The sequence below is a fragment of the Octopus sinensis genome, linkage group LG12 (assembly GCF_006345805.1).
Source record: "Octopus sinensis linkage group LG12, ASM634580v1, whole genome shotgun sequence".
In the NCBI taxonomy this organism is placed as follows: Eukaryota; Metazoa; Mollusca; class Cephalopoda; order Octopoda; family Octopodidae; genus Octopus; species Octopus sinensis.
Window position 1 is genome coordinate 68,481,211 of NC_043008.1, and position 18,613 is coordinate 68,499,823.

Here is an 18,613-nt window from a genome sequence, read left to right on the forward strand (position 1 = left end):
TTCATTTAGAACAAGAATGGCAAAAAGGCAAAACATTGTGAAACTGAAGTCAACATGGTGCTATTTCTTCGAAGTTTCAAAACATATTTAACATTTGTTTTTGTGTGAAGTCATTAAAGTCTTTGAGACATTTACTTGTGAGGCTTTGGTTATAGTGAAATAGCAGACATTACAGAGATGGCTGCTAACATTTTGGAACAAAGATATTCTTGCTTTATTTCGTTTTTGGATTCAGTTTGCAAGATTCTTTATGTGAGTTCGTGTGTTGAAGCATTTTCTGTTGTGTCTGGAGAGATTCATTCTCTTTTAGTGCCTTATAATTTAACACACTCACTGGTAAAATTTCTACTTATTTCTTTTTTTATTTTTCTAAAATTTTCGTTGCGTCTTGCAACCTTTTCAATAGTTTTGAAAGATCTGATATACATACTGGCTTTCAAAGATCTGATACACACACTGAACAGGCAGCTGAGGCTAAACTAATGAAAGGGTTGCAAGATGCAATGAAAATTTTAGAAAAATAAAAAATAAATAATTGGAAATTTTACTGGTGAGTGTGTTAAATCATAAGGCACTGAAAGAGAATGACTTTCCCCAGACATTCTTGCTATTTTCTGGAATATGTTTATATTATTGTTTTGTGTTTCTTTTTTTAGTTCTTTCCTGTTAATCAAAGTGAAGAAGAAAATAGCAAATCTACAGATGTTGAAATTGAGGTCAGTGTTTCCTTTCATGTTTTTTTATATACACACATAAATATGTATACACACATATATGTATACATACACGTTTATACATATATGTATACACACATATATATGCACATGCATATTTTATTTATATACACACATAGACACAGGCGTGGCTGTATGGTAGGAAGCTTGCTTCCCAACCACATGGATCTGGGTTCACTACCAACATTTAACAATACAGAATTTGATCAAATCCTCCTCAGAATATCATGTGTTGGCCATGTCACAAGAGAGTTTGGATAGTGAAGTTGGTAAGGTACCAGCGAGCTGTCTGAGAAATCTATGATTCATCTCTTCTCACTGTGAAGGTGCATGGCCTAGTAGTTGGGCTGTGGCACTCACAATCGCCAGATTGTGGGTTTGAGTCTCCGAGTGGGTGGTGCATTGTGTTCTTGAGCAAAACACTTCATCTCACATTACTCCAGTTCCCCTTTCAATCAGTGAGTATTGTTGGCCTGCTTGCCTAGCCAGCAGGGTGGTGGCATTTGAAGGCTGAAACAATGCAAATGTACATTGTGACCAGCGATAGCCTGGTCGGCCATGTGATCACGTGATCTTTTGCGTTTGGTGCATGGCTAAGATTTTAAAGTCATCCTAGATTGCATCCAGAAAAGGGTCCCTTGACGAGCTGGCATAGTGTGACTCTCAGACGTTCTCCAGCCTCCAGTCCCTATGCATTTTATCCCCTCTCTCTGCCTTTTCTACTGCTATTTTAAGGCCTCTTCCCCTCAGAGCTAACTGGGTTTATATCACCCTCACTTGGACATTTCCAACCCACTCTTTGGACTTCTGGATTTCCCACCCTGTTCCTATCTCTCCTGCAAGTATTGACTTATAAGGGTTCAAAGGAAACATTAATGGCATGAATTAACCAATCTTTGAGGGCCTGCTCCTTCCTCAAGCAAATAAAAAAGAAATTGAAGCAATAAGGGACTCAGCAAAGGGGTTTCAGTTTATTGTTTGTTAGAGTTCAAGGTCAGCTTTGATCAAATGTTCTACATGATTCAGGCATTGTGTATCTGTCTATAACTACATTACACAAAGTGACCTTCTTTTTTGAAGGTAATGAGATAGATTTGTCTGCCATTTTAAGCCAACCAGTTGTTCTCATAGGAAGCTGCTTAAATGGCTTGTTTTACCTTTTGTTTGTTTATGTTAATGCTTTCATCATCATCATTTAATGTCTGCTTTCCATGCTGGCATGGGTTGGACAGTTTCACATGGAACTGGCTAGCAGGAAGCTATATGGACTCCAACTATCTGTTGTGGCATGGTTTTGTATGACTGGATGGCCTTCCTAACAACAACTACTTAACAGAGTGTGCTGGGTGCTTTTTACATGCCACCGACATGGTTGCGTTTATGCTTCACTGGCACAGGTGTGTTAAAGCAGCACTAGCATGGGTACTTTTTAAGTGGCACTCACACCCGAAAGGATAAGCCTGTACGTGTGAAAGACAGTAGTTTTACCTAGCCTGATGTATCTTATCAAGTACAGCAAATTGTCACATCTCCTGGTCCCTTGTCATTTCCTCAGTGTGGTCCAGTGTCTGAAGATCCTTTCTCACCCTTTGTCCCACATCTACCTGGTCTACTCCTTCCACAGGTACCCTCCACAGTTAGCTTGGCACTTCTTTATGCAGCTGTCCTCATCCATATGCATCACATGACTAAAAAGCTTTATATATATATATATGTATATATATATCATCATCATCATCGTTTAACATCTGCTTTCCATGCTAGCATGGGTTGGACGATTTTGACTGAGAGCTGGCGAACCAGATGGTTGCACCAGGCTCCAATCTTGATTTGGCAGAGTTTCTACAGCTGGATGCCCTTCCTAACGCCAACCACTCCGAGAGTGTAGTGGGTGCTTTTTATGTGCCACCGGCACGGGAGCCAGTCAGGCGGTACTGGCAATGACCTCGCTCGAATCCTTTAACACATGCCACCAGCACAGGTGCCAGTAAGGCGACTTTGGTTACGATCACGCTTGAATGGTGCCCTTTTATGTGCCATTGGCACGGAAGCCAGTTGGTTGCTCTGGCAGGGGCCAGTCAGGCGGTACTGGCAACTGATTTATATATTTACATTTCCTTTCTATAGAAACACTGGAAACTTTTAAAGAAGCAAAAACCGAAGAAAAAGATTTGTTCAGAATCAACGTCAAATAAAGGTAATTATAGTTACATCTAAATTTAATTTGAGAATTTTTGTTTCAGTGTTGAAGTATAAGGGAAGGTAATAAAAACCACCACATCATTTTCAAAGTTGGAGAAAATACAATTTATTCAGTTATTTCACTTCAATGAATTCTGATTTTAAATAAGTATTTTGAAATGTTAAAATAGATAAACTGTAAACAATTCCAAGACCTTGTTAGAACATGCACACTGATGAAGAGGATTGTTGGTTGTTAGTATTTTCAGCTATAGTAATAAGTATTAGTGGTTATGCTAATAAGTATTGGTGCTTATAGTAATTAGTATTGGTAGCTATATTGTAGTTAGTGTTGGTGGTTATAGTAGTTAGTATTGTGGGTTATAGCAGTTAATGTTTGTGGCTGTAGTAGTTAGTATTGATGGCTGTTGGTGTTAATGGTACAAAATATATTCAAATATTGGTTTCAAATTTTGGCACAAGGCCAGCATGTTCGGGATGGGGGCTAAGTCTATTACATTGACCCCAGTGCTCAATTGGTACTCATTTCGTCAACTCCAAAAGGACGAAAGGTTGACCTTATCGGAATTAGAACTCAGAATGTAAGGAAGGATGAAATACTGCTAAGCATTTTACCTGGCATTCTAATGATTCTACCAGCCTGCTGCCTTCAATATATTCAAATACTGATATATATGTATAGAAGGAAATATTTTTTTGCATTTAAACATCAAGTATTTTGCTCTCATTATATTGGGTGGAATATTTCTTCAAATAACATGACAGAATGTGAATATGTTGGACATTGAATATAGTTGTTATTTATTTCTATAATTGTTACATCAAATGGGGTATAGGTAGCCCGTGGCTAGAACTCTAAGAGTACAGCTTTTCTCCATTCCTAGATCCGTGACATTGATGAGTTTGATTTAAAATTTATGTACATGATGATATGCATCAAAGGTCACATGAACCAAAAATTCAAGTTTGATAACTAAAATAGTGCAGTTGTCTTCCCCTGTTCTCAGCTAGACTAACAAAATTTTTCATTTTTTTTTGTCTTTGGTCAGTAAGTGTTATTTCCTATTTGCTTCTATCTAGAAATCAAAGCAAATCACTACTATTCTCTTCGAATTTTGCTTTTGCGACCTGGACATCAGTGTTTTGAAACTGACCTATTTTCCATTACATTTTAGACTGATTCAGCACTGAGTTGCTGAAGCAGAAATATCCTTATAACAAATATTCTGCTCAATACCACAGATTTGCTTCTCAGTTGCTTGACCTTTACCACTTGAGCATGTCTTTTAGAAGCTGACAATATCTTGAGCATATATCTTAGTGACTGACAAAATGTGCATCACTGATCATGTGAAGGAATAGTGGGGGAGCATCATAGCCATGTGTTGAGAGGGATTCTTTAGGGTTTGAATGAATGTAACAAAAGCAAAGTTTGAAGGAAATACTAGCCATTTTTCATACTTTGTTGGGGATAAGCAAATAGGGAATAACAGTTTCTGCTCAAGGACAAAAATCTTGTTACTCAGTGTAATAATTACACACAATTTCTAGAAAAAATTATGATAGTTATTTAATATTGTCTCTACATTGAAGGAAGGTATTATTATATTTCAAGATGTGTGGTCTCTGGTGTTAGTCTGTTCCTTTTCCAACTTTTGGAGTTGTCAGAAAATTTATTTGTAAGCCTGAACTAAAAATATATAACAGAAAGAAAATCCTTAGAATTCTAAAAAACTAATAATGATCTGAAACAGCAGAACAAACAATATTGGGTGCAGACATGATTGTATGGTTTAGATGTTCACTTCTGAACCATGTAGTTCCAGGTTCTCTCCCACTCTTTGCCTCTTTCAACAAGTGTCTTTTGCTTTAGCCTTGGGCTGACCAATGCCATATGAGTGAATTGTAAGTGATGGAAACTGTGTAGAAGCCTGCTGTACGTGTTTCTGTGTGAATGTGTGTATGTGTGTGAATCTGTGTGTGTCTGTGTCTTTGTCTTGTCACAGCTTGGCAACTGGTGTTGATCTGTTATTGTTGCTGCAGCCTAGCAGTTTAGCAAAAGAGACTGATAGAATAAGTGCCCCAGCATGGCCACAATCGATTGACAGAAACATGTAAAAGAAAACAGAATTAATAAAATTTCATCATCATCATCATTGTTTGCCATCCACTTTTCCATTGTTCAATGGGTCAGATGGAATTTGTTGAGGTGGATTTTTTTACAGCCAGATGTCCTTCCTGTTTCCAAGTAAGCTAATATTTCTACATGACTTGACATGTCTCCATGGAAGATTGGAAACAAAGGACACTGCTTGCATAATGATGATTTGTTTGCAATAGTCATGTAAAGGCAAGGCAAGGAGACAGTAATGCAGGCACACTTACATAAATATATATCTATGTACATAGTTGAAATTTGTAGAAAAAAAAAGCCGAAGACAGGTGTATGAACAACAAGCAGGTGTATTTGATGCTCAGAAAAGTGAAAAATCTTTTATGTTTTGAGCTTATGCTCTTCAGCAGAAAAGAATAAGAAAAAGTAAACAGAGAGAAAATAAAAAAAACTTGTGGATCATCATCATCATCATCATCATCGTTTAACGTCTGCTTTCCATGCTAGCATGGGTTGGACGATTTTGACTGAGGGCTGGCGAACCAGATGGCTGCACCAGGCTCCAATCTTGATTTGGCAGAGTTTCTACTGCTGGATGCCCTTCCTAATGCCAAAATAAAAATAAATAAATATAAATAGATATAAATATATATGACATGTAAAAAGCACCCACTACACTCTTGGAGTGGTTGGCATTAGGAAGGGCATCCAGCTGTAGAAATCTTGCCAGATCAGATTGGGGACTGGCAAACTAGTAGGCTGCGCCAGGCAAACCATCCAACACATGCCAGCATGGAAAACAGACGTCAAACGATGATGATGATATTAGTGTAAAACTAATGGATCTGCTTGTTTTTTCACCTGTTTTCGTATTTTGTTTTCAGTAAATCTGAACTACACACGCACACACACACACACACACACAGAAGATAAGAGGAGTTTAGGTTAAGGTGTCTCAAAATAATAGGTATGCATTTTGAGTGCTCAAATAGGTGCCATCAAAATTCCAGTCAGAACAGTGGTTGAAGTTGTGGTTGTATGAATGTCTTGTTCAAAAAATGGCTAATGGTAGCTTCCCTTTGAGTCAGCCAGACTAGGGCATTTGATTTCATTTAATTCAATCTCAATATTTAGCTACGTGACAAATGGTAGAAATGGTACAAAAAGATACTATCTTTACTAGTTTTGTACCATTTTTACCATTTGTCATATAGCTAAATTTTTAGATTGAATTAAATGAAATCAAATACCCTAGTCCTGCCTTGACTAATTGTTTGCCTTTCCTCACTACTTTAATCTTTATATATATATATACATACACACACATATGTATATATTTATTTATTCATATATATTTATATATATCATGAAGTATATTTGCCACTTAAATGTGGCTAACCCTTAAGGGTTAATATACTTCACGATGTCTTGCAGCTACTGTTTATACCTCGCTCAGAGATTTATTATTGTTTATTTATATATATATATTGTCATCTCATCTTTTAATATCTCTTCTCCATAATGGTATGGGTTGGACAGTTTGACAGGAGTTGGTCAGCTGGAGAGCTGCCCTGGCTCCATTTGTCTATTTTGGCATGTTTTCCATGGCTGGATACTGTTCCTAACCATTATAAAGAGTGTACTGGGTGCTTTTATGTGGTATGGGCACTTTTATGTGACACTGGCACAGGTGCTTATACATGGCACATGCACCTATGCTTTTATGTTGGTGACAGTACCCACGAGCCCACAAGACTAGAATCTCTTGGTTGAGAGAGGGATAGGATGCAAAAGACATGCTTGTATGTATAGACAGCCACAATTTTGCTTTACTTAGCTTGATGTGTCGTCTCAAGCACAGCAAATATATATATTTATAGGCACCTGGTTTAGTGGTTAGAGCATTGGGCTCACAATCATGAGGCAGTGAGTTTGATTCCTGGACTGTGCTGTGTTCTTGAGCAAGACACTTCCTTTCACATTACTCTAGTTTACTCAGCTATAGAAATGAGTTGTGATGTCACTGGAAGCAAGCTGTATTGGCCTTTGCCTTTCTCTTGGATAACATTAGTGGCATGCAGAGAAAAGGCTGGTATGCATGGGTGACTACTGGTCTTCCATAAAAAACCTTGCATGGACTTGTGCCTCGGAGGGTAACTTTCTAGATGCAGTCCCCATGAACATTCATGACCAGAGGGGGTCTTTACTGTAATATATATATATATATATATATATATATATATATATATATATAAATTTATATATAGAGGGCATTATACATACATGCCAGAGGGCATTATACATACATGCCACACGCTAAGAGGGACAATTAGTCATTTCTGCCAAAAATTTTACTAATCCCACCGAATGCAATTTTTCAAAGTAAAATTAGTAAAATTAGTAAAATATTTGGTAGAAATGACTAATTGTCCCTCTTAGCGTGTGGCATGTATGTATAATGCCCTCTGGCATGTATGTATAATGCCCTCTATATATAAATTAATATGTTCAATAAGAAATAATTATTTTCGAAATTTTTTCTCTTATGAGGTCTTTCACGCTATCTACCTGACAATTTCTTGTTAAGTTTTCCTTATTAAGTAGTTGTCCTTAATTGCTAAATTTTTATTCCGAAAAAACTTTTCCTTTCCCGAAATGCAATTCGTAAAAGTCTGCCATTACCGGATGTAATATATGTAAACTCACCCATGTGCTTCGTTGATGTTGATCAGTTAGCTGATCGGCTTAAGCGAGGCAGGGTCGTTTATTTATGATACGTCCAGGCCTGCTGATGAATACGTAAGTATGAAATCACTGTGATACAGGTCTATATTTTTTTAAATGTCTTACTTTGAAAAATTGCATTCGGTGGGATTAGTAAAATTTTGGTAGAAATGACTAATTGTCCCTCTTAGCGTGTGGCATGTATGTATAATGCCCTCTGGCATGTATGTATAATGCCCTCTATATATAAATTAATATGTTCAATAAGAAATAATTATTTTCGAAATTTTTTCTCTTATGAGGTCTTTCACGCTATCTACCTGACAATTTCTTGTTAAGTTTTCCTTATTAAGTAGTTGTCCTTAATTGCTAAATTTTTATATATATATATATATATATATGCCGTCCAACTCACGCTAGCATGGAAAGCGGATGTTAAACGATGATGATGATGATATGCCATGTAAAAAGCATTAAGTCCACTCTGCTGAGTGGTTGCTGTCAGGGAGGGCACCCAGTTGTAAAAATCCTGTCAAAACAGTCACAGAAGCCTGGTGCAGGCTTCTGCTTGGCTGGCTCTTGTGAACTGTCCCACCTATGCTAGCATGGAAGGCGGATGTTAAACGATGATGATGATATATAAACGATGACCTTCTTTCAGTTTCTGTCTACCACATCCACTCTGAAGGCTTTGGTTGGCCTGGGGGCTTAAGTAGACACTTGTGCAATGTGCCACACAATGGAAGAGAATCCAGAACATGTGGTTGTGAAGCACTCTTCTTACCACACAGCCATCCCTGCACCTATAGTCTTGCTTGTGCCTAAAGCCATGACTGTAACAATATGTAAATGGCATTTGTCTCATGAAAGAGATTTTTGTTATGTTTATAGGATGGTGTCATGAAAGTATGAAGTGTTGGGAGTATGAACTTAACTTGCATCAGAAAACTGACATGTGATCAAACAAATGGTCTGTATACGATTGCTAGAAATAGCAGCCAAAACCATACTGTCTTAAAAAATTGAAAAGGCACATGATAATGTAGACCTAAGCACATCAACATCATCATCATTTAACATCCATTGTCCATGCTGGCATGGGTTGGACAGTGACCAGAGCTGGCAAGCTGGTGGGTCTGTACCAGATTCTAGTTTGATTTGGCATGGTTCCTACAGCTGGATGTCCTTCCTACCAACAACCACTTTTTAGAATGTGCCGGGTGCTTTTACATGACACTGTATGGGCACTTTTACATAGCACTGCACAGGTGCTTTCATGAGGTACCGCACAAGTGCTTTTATGTGGAACTGCCATCAGTGCTTTACATCACCAGAAGGATTGGTCTTAAAACTTTAGCTGTGGGGTACGTGTCTTCTCAAGTACAGCCAGATGCCAGTTCTCTCAGTCCTTTGTCATCTTACCTGTTTAACAAAATAAAAGACAGGGTGGCCATAAATGTGTTGCCTTTGATTATGTCTCCTCAATCAAGGTTGACATTGGACTAAGCAACAACATCAGCATTGCTCAACCTGCTAGAAATAGCAGCCAAATCTCTCTCAAATCACACAATACCATTTAAAAAAGGAAAGCCACATTGGACTATGTAGTCTTAGCGTTAGAAAAAAATGGGATGGTCATAGCTGGAATGCCTTTTGATCATAGGTTTGCTCATTGATGACTGACCTGTGGTTAAACAATGACATCACCATAACACATCTAACAGCACACAAACATTCTAATTTAGAAAATGTTGGAAAATACACAGCTTAATTGTTAATTAGTAATTAGTAGAGTGTTAATTAGATGTTTAACAGTATTGCAATTTCACTTATGATAATAGGTTAATGGACAGTACTTATGGAAATTTACTTTGCTGTTTATTCTCCCGGCATTGATAAAATATGTACCAATATGTACCAGTAATATACTGGATGTCAATTATGCCAGCTGTATATTATCCCTTACCTCCACAAGGGAGGTCTCTTTTAGGCTAACTGCAGATGAAAGAATGGTCTGATGATGGCAAACTGACAAATAGGAAATGAGTAGAGAGGATTTCTTAGTGACCCTCTCTAGTGCTGGGTCCATGATAAGAGAGAGGCAATGATTAAGGACAGGAAGGTCAGCAAGCCCCAAAATAGAATTTGTGAGCAAGACATGGGCTCTGATGTATCTTGGTGGACAGTAACTTCAAATATGAACTGAGCTAAGCTACGATGTGCCCCCAACTCTTGTCAGCAAGGAAAATTGGATGTAAAAATGGTGGTGATGATGTGTGAGTGTATGCATATGTATACACTTTTGCACTATGTGTGTGTGTGTGAGTAATAAGAAGCTTGCTTTCCAACCACATGGTTCTGGATTCAGTTCCATTGCATGGTACCTTGGACAAGTATCTTCTGTAGCCTCAGGCCAACCAAAGCCTTGTGAGTGGATTTGGTAAATGGAAACTGAAAGAAGCCTGTCGTATATATATAAATATATATATATATGTGGTTGGCGTTAGGAAGGGCATCCAGCTGTAGAAACTCTGCCAGATCAAGATTAGAGCTTGGTACAGCCATCTGGCTCACCAGCCCTCAGTCAAAATCGTCCAACCCATGGAAGGCAGACGTTAAACGATGATGATGTGTGTGTGTGTATGGTTGTCCCACCGTTTGACAACTGGTGTTAGTGCGTTTACACCCCTGTAACTTAGTAGTTCTACGAAAGAGACTAACAAAGTAAGTACCAGGCTTAAAAAATATAAGTACTGGGTTTGAGTCATTCAACTGAAAATTCTTCAAGGTGGTGCCCCAGCATGGCCACAGTCTAATGACTGAAACAAGTAAAAACAACAACCCATCCCCTGCAAAAAAAGAAAAACAAAAAAAATTATGATATATGTAATTTAATTCCAGCCTCTGACTCTCAGGATTGTTTCAGTTCTATATTTACATGATATTATTTATTGCTTTATTTACTTTTGAGATTCGCCGTTCCTTACAAATTACTAGTTGAATCTTGTTTGTAATTTGTTGTTGATGTCATTTGTTTTATTTACAGAAACAGAATTGTCTGTAAATGATGAAAGTCCACAAGAAGATCCTGGAGAAATTATTCCTCTGTCTTTCAGGGTAAGGCAACTGTATATATATATATATACACATACACACACATATATACATACATATACGAGATGGGTGCTGAAAAGTCTCTGGTTTTGGGTAAAAGAAAATACAGGAAGATTAGTTAATTATGATGTTATTCACCATATTCCCCTCTCCGATTCACACACTTACTATAGCAGTCCTTCAGTTTTTCTAATCCCTGTAAAAAGAACTCAGAAAGTTGGGCCTCCAACCAAGCCTTTCGTGATACCCTTAAAGCCAGAAACTTTTCAGCACCCCTCATATATTTATAATATAAATTGGACATGGGCTATCGTTGTATTCTTTCTTGTCTTGAGGTTCACAGCCAAATGGCTGTGTGGATTCGCGTGAAAAATGGCACACATATGGAGACGGGTGCATAGATTGGAATGCGGTTTGTATTTTTTTCCTAGCCCCCATAGTTAACGAGACAATCCATTTTAAAACTTTTTCTAATGGAATTCCCCTGTTTGAAACAACTAGTTGCTCACACAGCCAGCATATACCATTTCGCTAGCAACAAAGGGAGTACAGAATGACAGTCAGCCAAAACTTTCACTATGCTGTCTCTCTTCTTTCACCTCTTTGTGGGATTAATAATCTTAATCTTTAGTGACAGTTTCTTATTCAAACTACATAATAGGCAGAATTGTCGGAATAAAACAGAAGGGTTTTTGAGGGAGATCTGGCTGCTATTTCTACCAGGTCTAGCTCCCATGTAGAGGTCTGAACTTAATTTTCATTCACATATTTGCATTTCAAAAATTTAACATCTTTTCTGTAAATCAACAATCGTAAACACATACACACGTGCGAGCATGCATGCACGCCTGCACACACACACACACACACGTCCATTTTATATATCTTCTTTCAATTTCTGATCTCTGCAAATAAAATTTTTACGGATACAACTGCTTACAAAAATAGGGATTAATGTATAATTTCTTTCTATGTTCATAATTAAATCAATGTTTTAATGGTTAGACAGAGGTCCAATAGAATAGCTGTCAGAAACAGAATACGTACAAATTCGTTCTTCACAACTCCTGGAACTGTTTCCTGACAAGCGGGGAGGGTCCAATCAAAACAGGGGACCCAGAATGATAAGGTTTAGAAATGTTGTTATAGATTATGCCTAACCGAAAACGATTACAGCCACATCATCCAAACAGACCAGGTGAAACTGGGCTTAGCTGCTAGTATATATATAATTCATTAATAGATTGTATGGTGTACACCTGGTAGTTTGCCAGTAAAGCATGTTCTCTCTCATTAATCATATAGGTGTGGCTGTGTGGTAAGAAGCTTGCTTCCTCACCTTATAGTTCCGGGTTCAGTCCCATTATGTGGCACTTTGGGCAAGTGAAGTGTCTTCTACTATAACCTCGGGCCGACCGAAGTTGTGTGATTGAACTTGGTAGATGGAAACTGAAAGAAGCCTGTCGCGTGTGTGTGTATGTATATATATCTATGTGTGTGTCTATGTTTGTACCCCACCACCACTTGACAACCAGTGTTGGTGTGTTCTCATCTCTCTAACTTACCAGTTCAGTAAACAAAGGCTGATAGAATGTGCTAGGCTTAAAAAAAAACATGGGGTTGATTTGTTCAACTAAAATTTTTCAAGGCAGTGCCCCAGCATGGCTGTTGTCATTTGACTGAAACAAGTAAAAGATAAAAGTTATGTATAATCCCAGTTAAGTGGTTCCAGGTTTGATTCCATCATGTGGCACCTTGTGAAAATGTTGACTTTTTGCCTGGTCCTTCAGTGGAAGACTGATGCTATTATCACCTGGTCCTTGGGTAAATAGACCAGGGCTATCACTTGGTCCTAGAATGTCTTTAGCAGAGTCAACTGTGTTGCAAGACTTTAACCTGGCCTTTGGTCTTAAGCCTGCTCACATGTAGTTCCTAATTATCTTCTGTCAATTTCTGAGTCTCTGTAAAAGGCCAGAGGTGCTTCCCTCTTCCTCTGCTAAACTATAAACCAATGTAGCTGTGATGAAGTTTCCAGGTCTTACTACAATCTCTGAATTGAATCCTTTGAACAAAACTCTCAACTCTCCTTGTTTCAGACAGACCACTGCTCTCTGGCCACTTACTTCCTCCAAAGAAGGTTTGAACTAAGGACAAAACTGGAGTAGCTTCACAACACCAAATGCATGCATGCATGCACACATGTGCAAACAGCAACACAGTAACATGCACACAACATATACACACTTTGGTGAAATATGTTTGAGACCAGCTTATTAGAAATAGCAACCAAATCTCCATGAAATCACACTCTGCTGTTTTAGAAAAGAAGGACACTTTGGTTAATGTGGTCATAGGGTTTACTGTACCTGGGGTAAATATCAGATGGTCATAAGTGGAATATCTGATCTTGGGTCTGCTTGAGCAGAGCTGACCTGGTGTTAAAAAAACCAAAACCAAAAGCAGCAACAACATCCTACTCACGTAGAAGAAAATAACAAAAAACAAAAAATGTGTTGCAAAGAGAAGGTATCCACTTCAGGACGAGAAACTACTTCAGCTTTAATTGTACATGCCCACACAGATGCATACATACACGGAATACATTCAGGTACCTTTAAACTCATTTAGGATAGTATTGTTGCTACACACACATTCCAGACCACATCAATACAAAAGGCATGACACTAACAGAAAACCCTTTATCTCATTCATTAACACACTCCATTACAAACACACTGACATACTGTATCCTTCCCAATATATCTTTAACTGTTATTATACACTTTCTGCATTATACAGCCTCCTCTTTTGACTGTTGTTCAATTCCCAAATTCACTCACTCCCGGCATGTTTTTCCTACTAGCATTTACCTCATGACAGAATATTAAGTTCAGCACTGTGTCAGCCTCATCAGTCAAAGATGTTGCTGTATTGGCTTATATCAACTACTGATGTGACTGTGATGGTTGTATGTCAATCTGGGATGTGACTGTAAGTGTTTTATTTCAAATACTGATGTGACTGTGAAAGTTATATATCAACCTATATGAATGTAAGGCCATAGATATCTTAATAAATGTGAAAAAGCAGTAATGAAGTACTGAAGAACAACCTCAGGAAGCTGAACCTTTCAGGTGAGATGACAAAGGACTGAGACACCTGGCACCTGACCATTTTGAAGAAGACTCACAGCCTGCAGCAGAAGTGTTAAGATGAATCCTTCTGGTGGAGTAAAGCCATGTAAAAGCACCCGTGTGGCATCATGTAAAAGTGCTAGTGTGGTGCCACATAAAATTGCCCATGTCGTGTCATGTAAAAGCACTCAGCACACACTGTAAAGTGTTGGCATCAGGAAGAGTATCCTGCCATAGAAACCATGCCAAATCAGACTAGAGTCTGGTGCAGCTCCCCAGCTTGCCAGTTCTGCTCAAACCATCCAATAGATGCCAGCATGGACAATAGATGTTAAATGATGATGTTATCCTCTCCTCATCCCAACCTCCATAAAACAGCTCAAACATAAAATGCAAAATGAAAAGCAAAGATAGAATAGTTTTGGACTACATTCAGACCATAGCACAGTGGTTCTCAACTGGGGCCCATATGACCCAGCTCCATACAAGCAAAATAGCAAATTAGGGATCCACTGTATTTATTAAGGGTCCTTAAAAAAATTTTGCTTTAGATGTATTTATTGCAAGAAACAGCTGGTTTTTCTCTCTCAAGTGTTTTACATTGTTCAACCTAGAGATGTTAATGTGTGAATAACAAAATAGGGGTTTTGAAAGAAGCATCTATAAAATTAGGTTTTAAACATCGAATGGTTGGTGATGGTGGGGTGGAGTCCATCAGAATAAAATAGTAACCAAAGGGGTCCGTAGATAAATGATTGAGAATTCTTACTGTAGAGTGAACACATTGTCATGTGACAAAGTAAGGTACATAACTCTGCATTTTCTAGTTTACTTGACCAAAGACAAAACAGGTTTTCCCTACTTAGTGGTTTAGTGATAGGAATAGTTATACCAATTGGATTGTGGTAGGACTGGGTATACAGGTTACTCAGTAGTGGTTGCTTGATCTGTTGGAAATAGTTACCAACTCAGCTATTCTGTTTCCAAAAAAAAAAAAAAAAAAAAAAGCAAAAAAGCAAAAGGGAGTAAACATCAGATAATATAGTTCCACATACACTGTTACTACCTTTATCATTGTTTTAAAATCTGGTTTTCCATGTGCGCATGAGTCACATGAAATTTGTTGGAGCAGGTTTTTTTTTTCTACAGCTAGATTCTCTTTCCATAACCAATCCTCATCTGTTTTCCTCCACAGTAATATTTCCTCATGGACGAACAGGGTTTTTTTTTATAGAAGACTGCAAATGAATGACAGCTTGAATGACTGACATTCATTTATGATTAACATGTGCTGTCAGGGCAAGGAGTCTCATACACACACAATAGGCTTCTTTTCAGTTTCCATTTACCAAATTCACTCAGAAGGCTTCTTTCGCCTTCTGTTGCCCCAGGATATAGTAGAAGACATCTGTCCAAAGTGTTGCACAGTAGGACTGAACTCAAAACTGTGTGGCTTCAAGCCACATAAATGGTCAGGTCTGAAACACATTTGATTCTAATTTTGCTTGGTCAAAACAATAGTAACAAATATTTCAACAAACTTTAGAAAGAAATGTTTTAGGAGGCATAAAACAAACTTTTCTAACCTCCCACAAATCTCTGACCTTGTGCCTATCTTAGATACAACTGATCATGATCATCATTATCATCATCCTCGTTTAATGTCTGTTTTCCATGCTAGCATGGGCTGGATGGTTTGACCAGGGTCTGGGAAGCCAGGAGGCTGCACCAGGCTCCAGTCTAATCTGGTAGTGTTTCTACAGCTGGATGCCCTTCCTAACGCCAACCACTCCGTGAGTGTAGTGGGTGCTTTTTACATGCCATGATCACTTGGTACTTTTTACGTGCCACTGGCACAGGTATCACAATTACAATTTCCATTTGATTTTCATTTTGATGTTGATGTACTTGAGACTCAATAGGTCTCCTCAAGCACAGCAGGTCGCCCTATGATCCAAGGTACTTTTGAATGGGCTGGGGCTGGTTATGCTAAACTGGTGTAGGATATAGCCGTGAACTCACTTTATTTGCCAGGTCTTCGCAGTCACAGCATATCTCCAGAGGTCTCATTCTTTTGTCATTGACTCTGTGAAGCCCAATGTTCGAAGGTCATGCTTGACCACCGCATCCCATGTCTTCCTAGGTCTATCTCTATTCTAGATTCCTTCAACTTTTTGGGAGTGGCACTTCTTCACACATCTCCCCTCTGCCATCCATAGTACATGAACATACCAGCGCAAACATCTCTCTTGTATGCCACACCCTATGCTTCTTATGTCCAACATTTCTCTCAGGGTACTTACACTGTCGTGTGTGCACACTGACATTACACATCCAGCAGATCATGCTAGTTTCATTTCTTTCAAGCCTACGCATGTCCTCTGCAGTCACGGCCCATGTTTCACTACTGTGAAGCATGGCAGTTCACACACATGCATAATACAATCTACCTTTCACTCTGAGCGAGAGGCCCTTTGGCACCAGTAGGGGTAGAAGCTTTCTAAACTTTACAGAGACTCAACTGATAAGGTGGTGATTTAGCAGAATCATTAAAATGTCAAACAATATAACTTGTAGTGTTCGTTCTGGCCCTTTACATTGAAAACCAAGGTCAACTTTGCCTTTCATCCTTTTGAGGTTGATAAAATAAGGTACTGGTGAGGAATGGATTGATTATATTCACTAACACCTTTCTCTTCCAAAATTTCTGGAGTTGTGTCTATGCTAGACACAATTATCTAGGACAGGGGTTTTGTAGAAATGTTAAAGCGTCAGTAAAAATTCTACTGTTAGATGAAAGGTTCAAGTATGATTGAGGGATAGAGATAGGTGTCTTACTGTAGATGAGATACTTGACTGCCCCAGTAGGAAAAGAGAGGTAAGGAAGGAGAGTTAGAGAGAAAAATAATGAGACAGTCAGTGAGAGAAAGCGAGAGAGAGTGAGCAGTTAACCAAATATAGTCATGTCCCTTTATGCTCTTGGATCAAATTCTTCAATGATCAACTTTTCATTCCATCATTCTGAGATTAATAAAATAAATACCAGGAGAGAGGAGTCACTTTATAGCCTTCTTCCAATGCCAAATTATTAACTTTTCTCATTTAAGCATAATTTGCCAAGGTTTACATGGAAAGGAGATATGGTTCTGAATGATCCCCATGTCTTTCCCAAGGGTACATTTAATGCAAATCAAATGAAATTACTCCATTCCCAGCTTGGAATGGAAATTTGTATGCCTGTAGACATGATTTGACAAAACTTGTATAACTAGTTATGTAGGTGCAGGTGTGGCTGTGTGGTAAGATGGTTAGGCTATCAGTAAAATTTTGTGATATTTGTTCTAGATCTTTATAATTCTTGTGTTTAAATCCTGCTGAGATAAGCTCACCTTTCATTCTTCCAGTGTTGATAAAACAGCACCAGTCAAATACTGGTGATAATGGTCTCAACTAACCCCTCCCCTACAAAACTGCTGGCCTTCTGTCTAAGTCAAAAATCCAAAGGTGGCATGCTGGCAGAATCGTTAGTGCATCGGACATAATGTTTAGTAACATTTCTCTTACCTCATTGTGTTCTGAGTTCAAATCCTGCCACGGTCAACTTTATCTTTCATTCTTTTGGGGTTGATAAAATACAGTACCAGTCAACAACTGGAGGGTCAGTGTAATTGACTAGCTCCCCATCCTCCAAATTTCAGGCCTTGTGCCTATAATAGAAATTATTATTATTATAATTATTCTCTTTTTTCTTTTTTTTTTTAACTGAGGGCAGTGGGTTAGCAGATAGTTAGAGCATTGAAAAATTTCTGTTATTTCTTCCAGCTCTTTATGATCTGAGTTCAGATCTCACCGAAGTCAACTTTACCATCCATCCTTTCAAGGACTGATAAAACAAAGTACTGCTCAAGTACGAGAGTTGCTTCAATCAATTAACTTCCTCCTTCAAATTTCAGGGCTTGAAATTTCATAATCATCATTTAACATCCGCTTTTCATGCTGGCATAGGTTGGATGGTTTGACTGAGGACTGGAAAGCCAAATGGCTGCACCAAGCTCCAATCTGATTTGGCAATGTTTCATCAGCTGGATGCCATGAGAGTGTAGTGGATGCTTTTGCATGCCACCGGCACAAGGGCCAGTCAGGCGGTACTGGCAACAGCCATGCTCAAATAGTGTTTTTTACGTGCCACTTGCACAGGAGCCAGTCCAGCAGCACTGGTAATGAATTCGCTCGAATGTTGTTTCTCACATGCTGCTGGCACAAGTGCCAGTAAGGCAATGCTGGTAACGATCATGCTTGAATGGTGCTTTTTATGTACAACCGGCACGAGAGCCAGTCAGTGATCACACTCAGATGGTGCTCATGATCATTTATTAAGTTTTCAAGGTTCATGCACCTCCTTGTTCTCTAGGATGTGCCTAATGATAATAATAATAATGGTTTCAAATTTTGCCACAAGGGCAATTTTGGCAGAGGAGATAAGTCAATTTCATCAATCCCAGTGTTTCACTGGTACCTAATTTATCAACCTTGAAAGGATGAAAGGCAAAGTTGATCTCGGTGGAATTTGAACTCAGAATGTAGTAACAGGC

The 18,613-nt window shown here is 38.5% G+C and overlaps 1 protein-coding gene across 2 annotated transcripts in view; it reads left to right on the top strand.

The window, feature by feature from the left end:
- LOC115218093 (exosome component 10) overlaps window positions 1-18,613 on the top strand; it is a 79,169-nt gene that overhangs the window by 54,568 nt on the left and 5,988 nt on the right. For both annotated transcript variants that reach the window (XM_029787879.2, XM_036508044.1), the window contains exons 17-19: window positions 657-716; window positions 2,862-2,931; window positions 10,820-10,890. In XM_029787879.2, coding sequence (XP_029643739.1) covers window positions 657-716; window positions 2,862-2,931; window positions 10,820-10,890 — 201 coding nt within the window. The remainder of the gene's footprint in view (window positions 1-656; window positions 717-2,861; window positions 2,932-10,819; window positions 10,891-18,613) is intronic.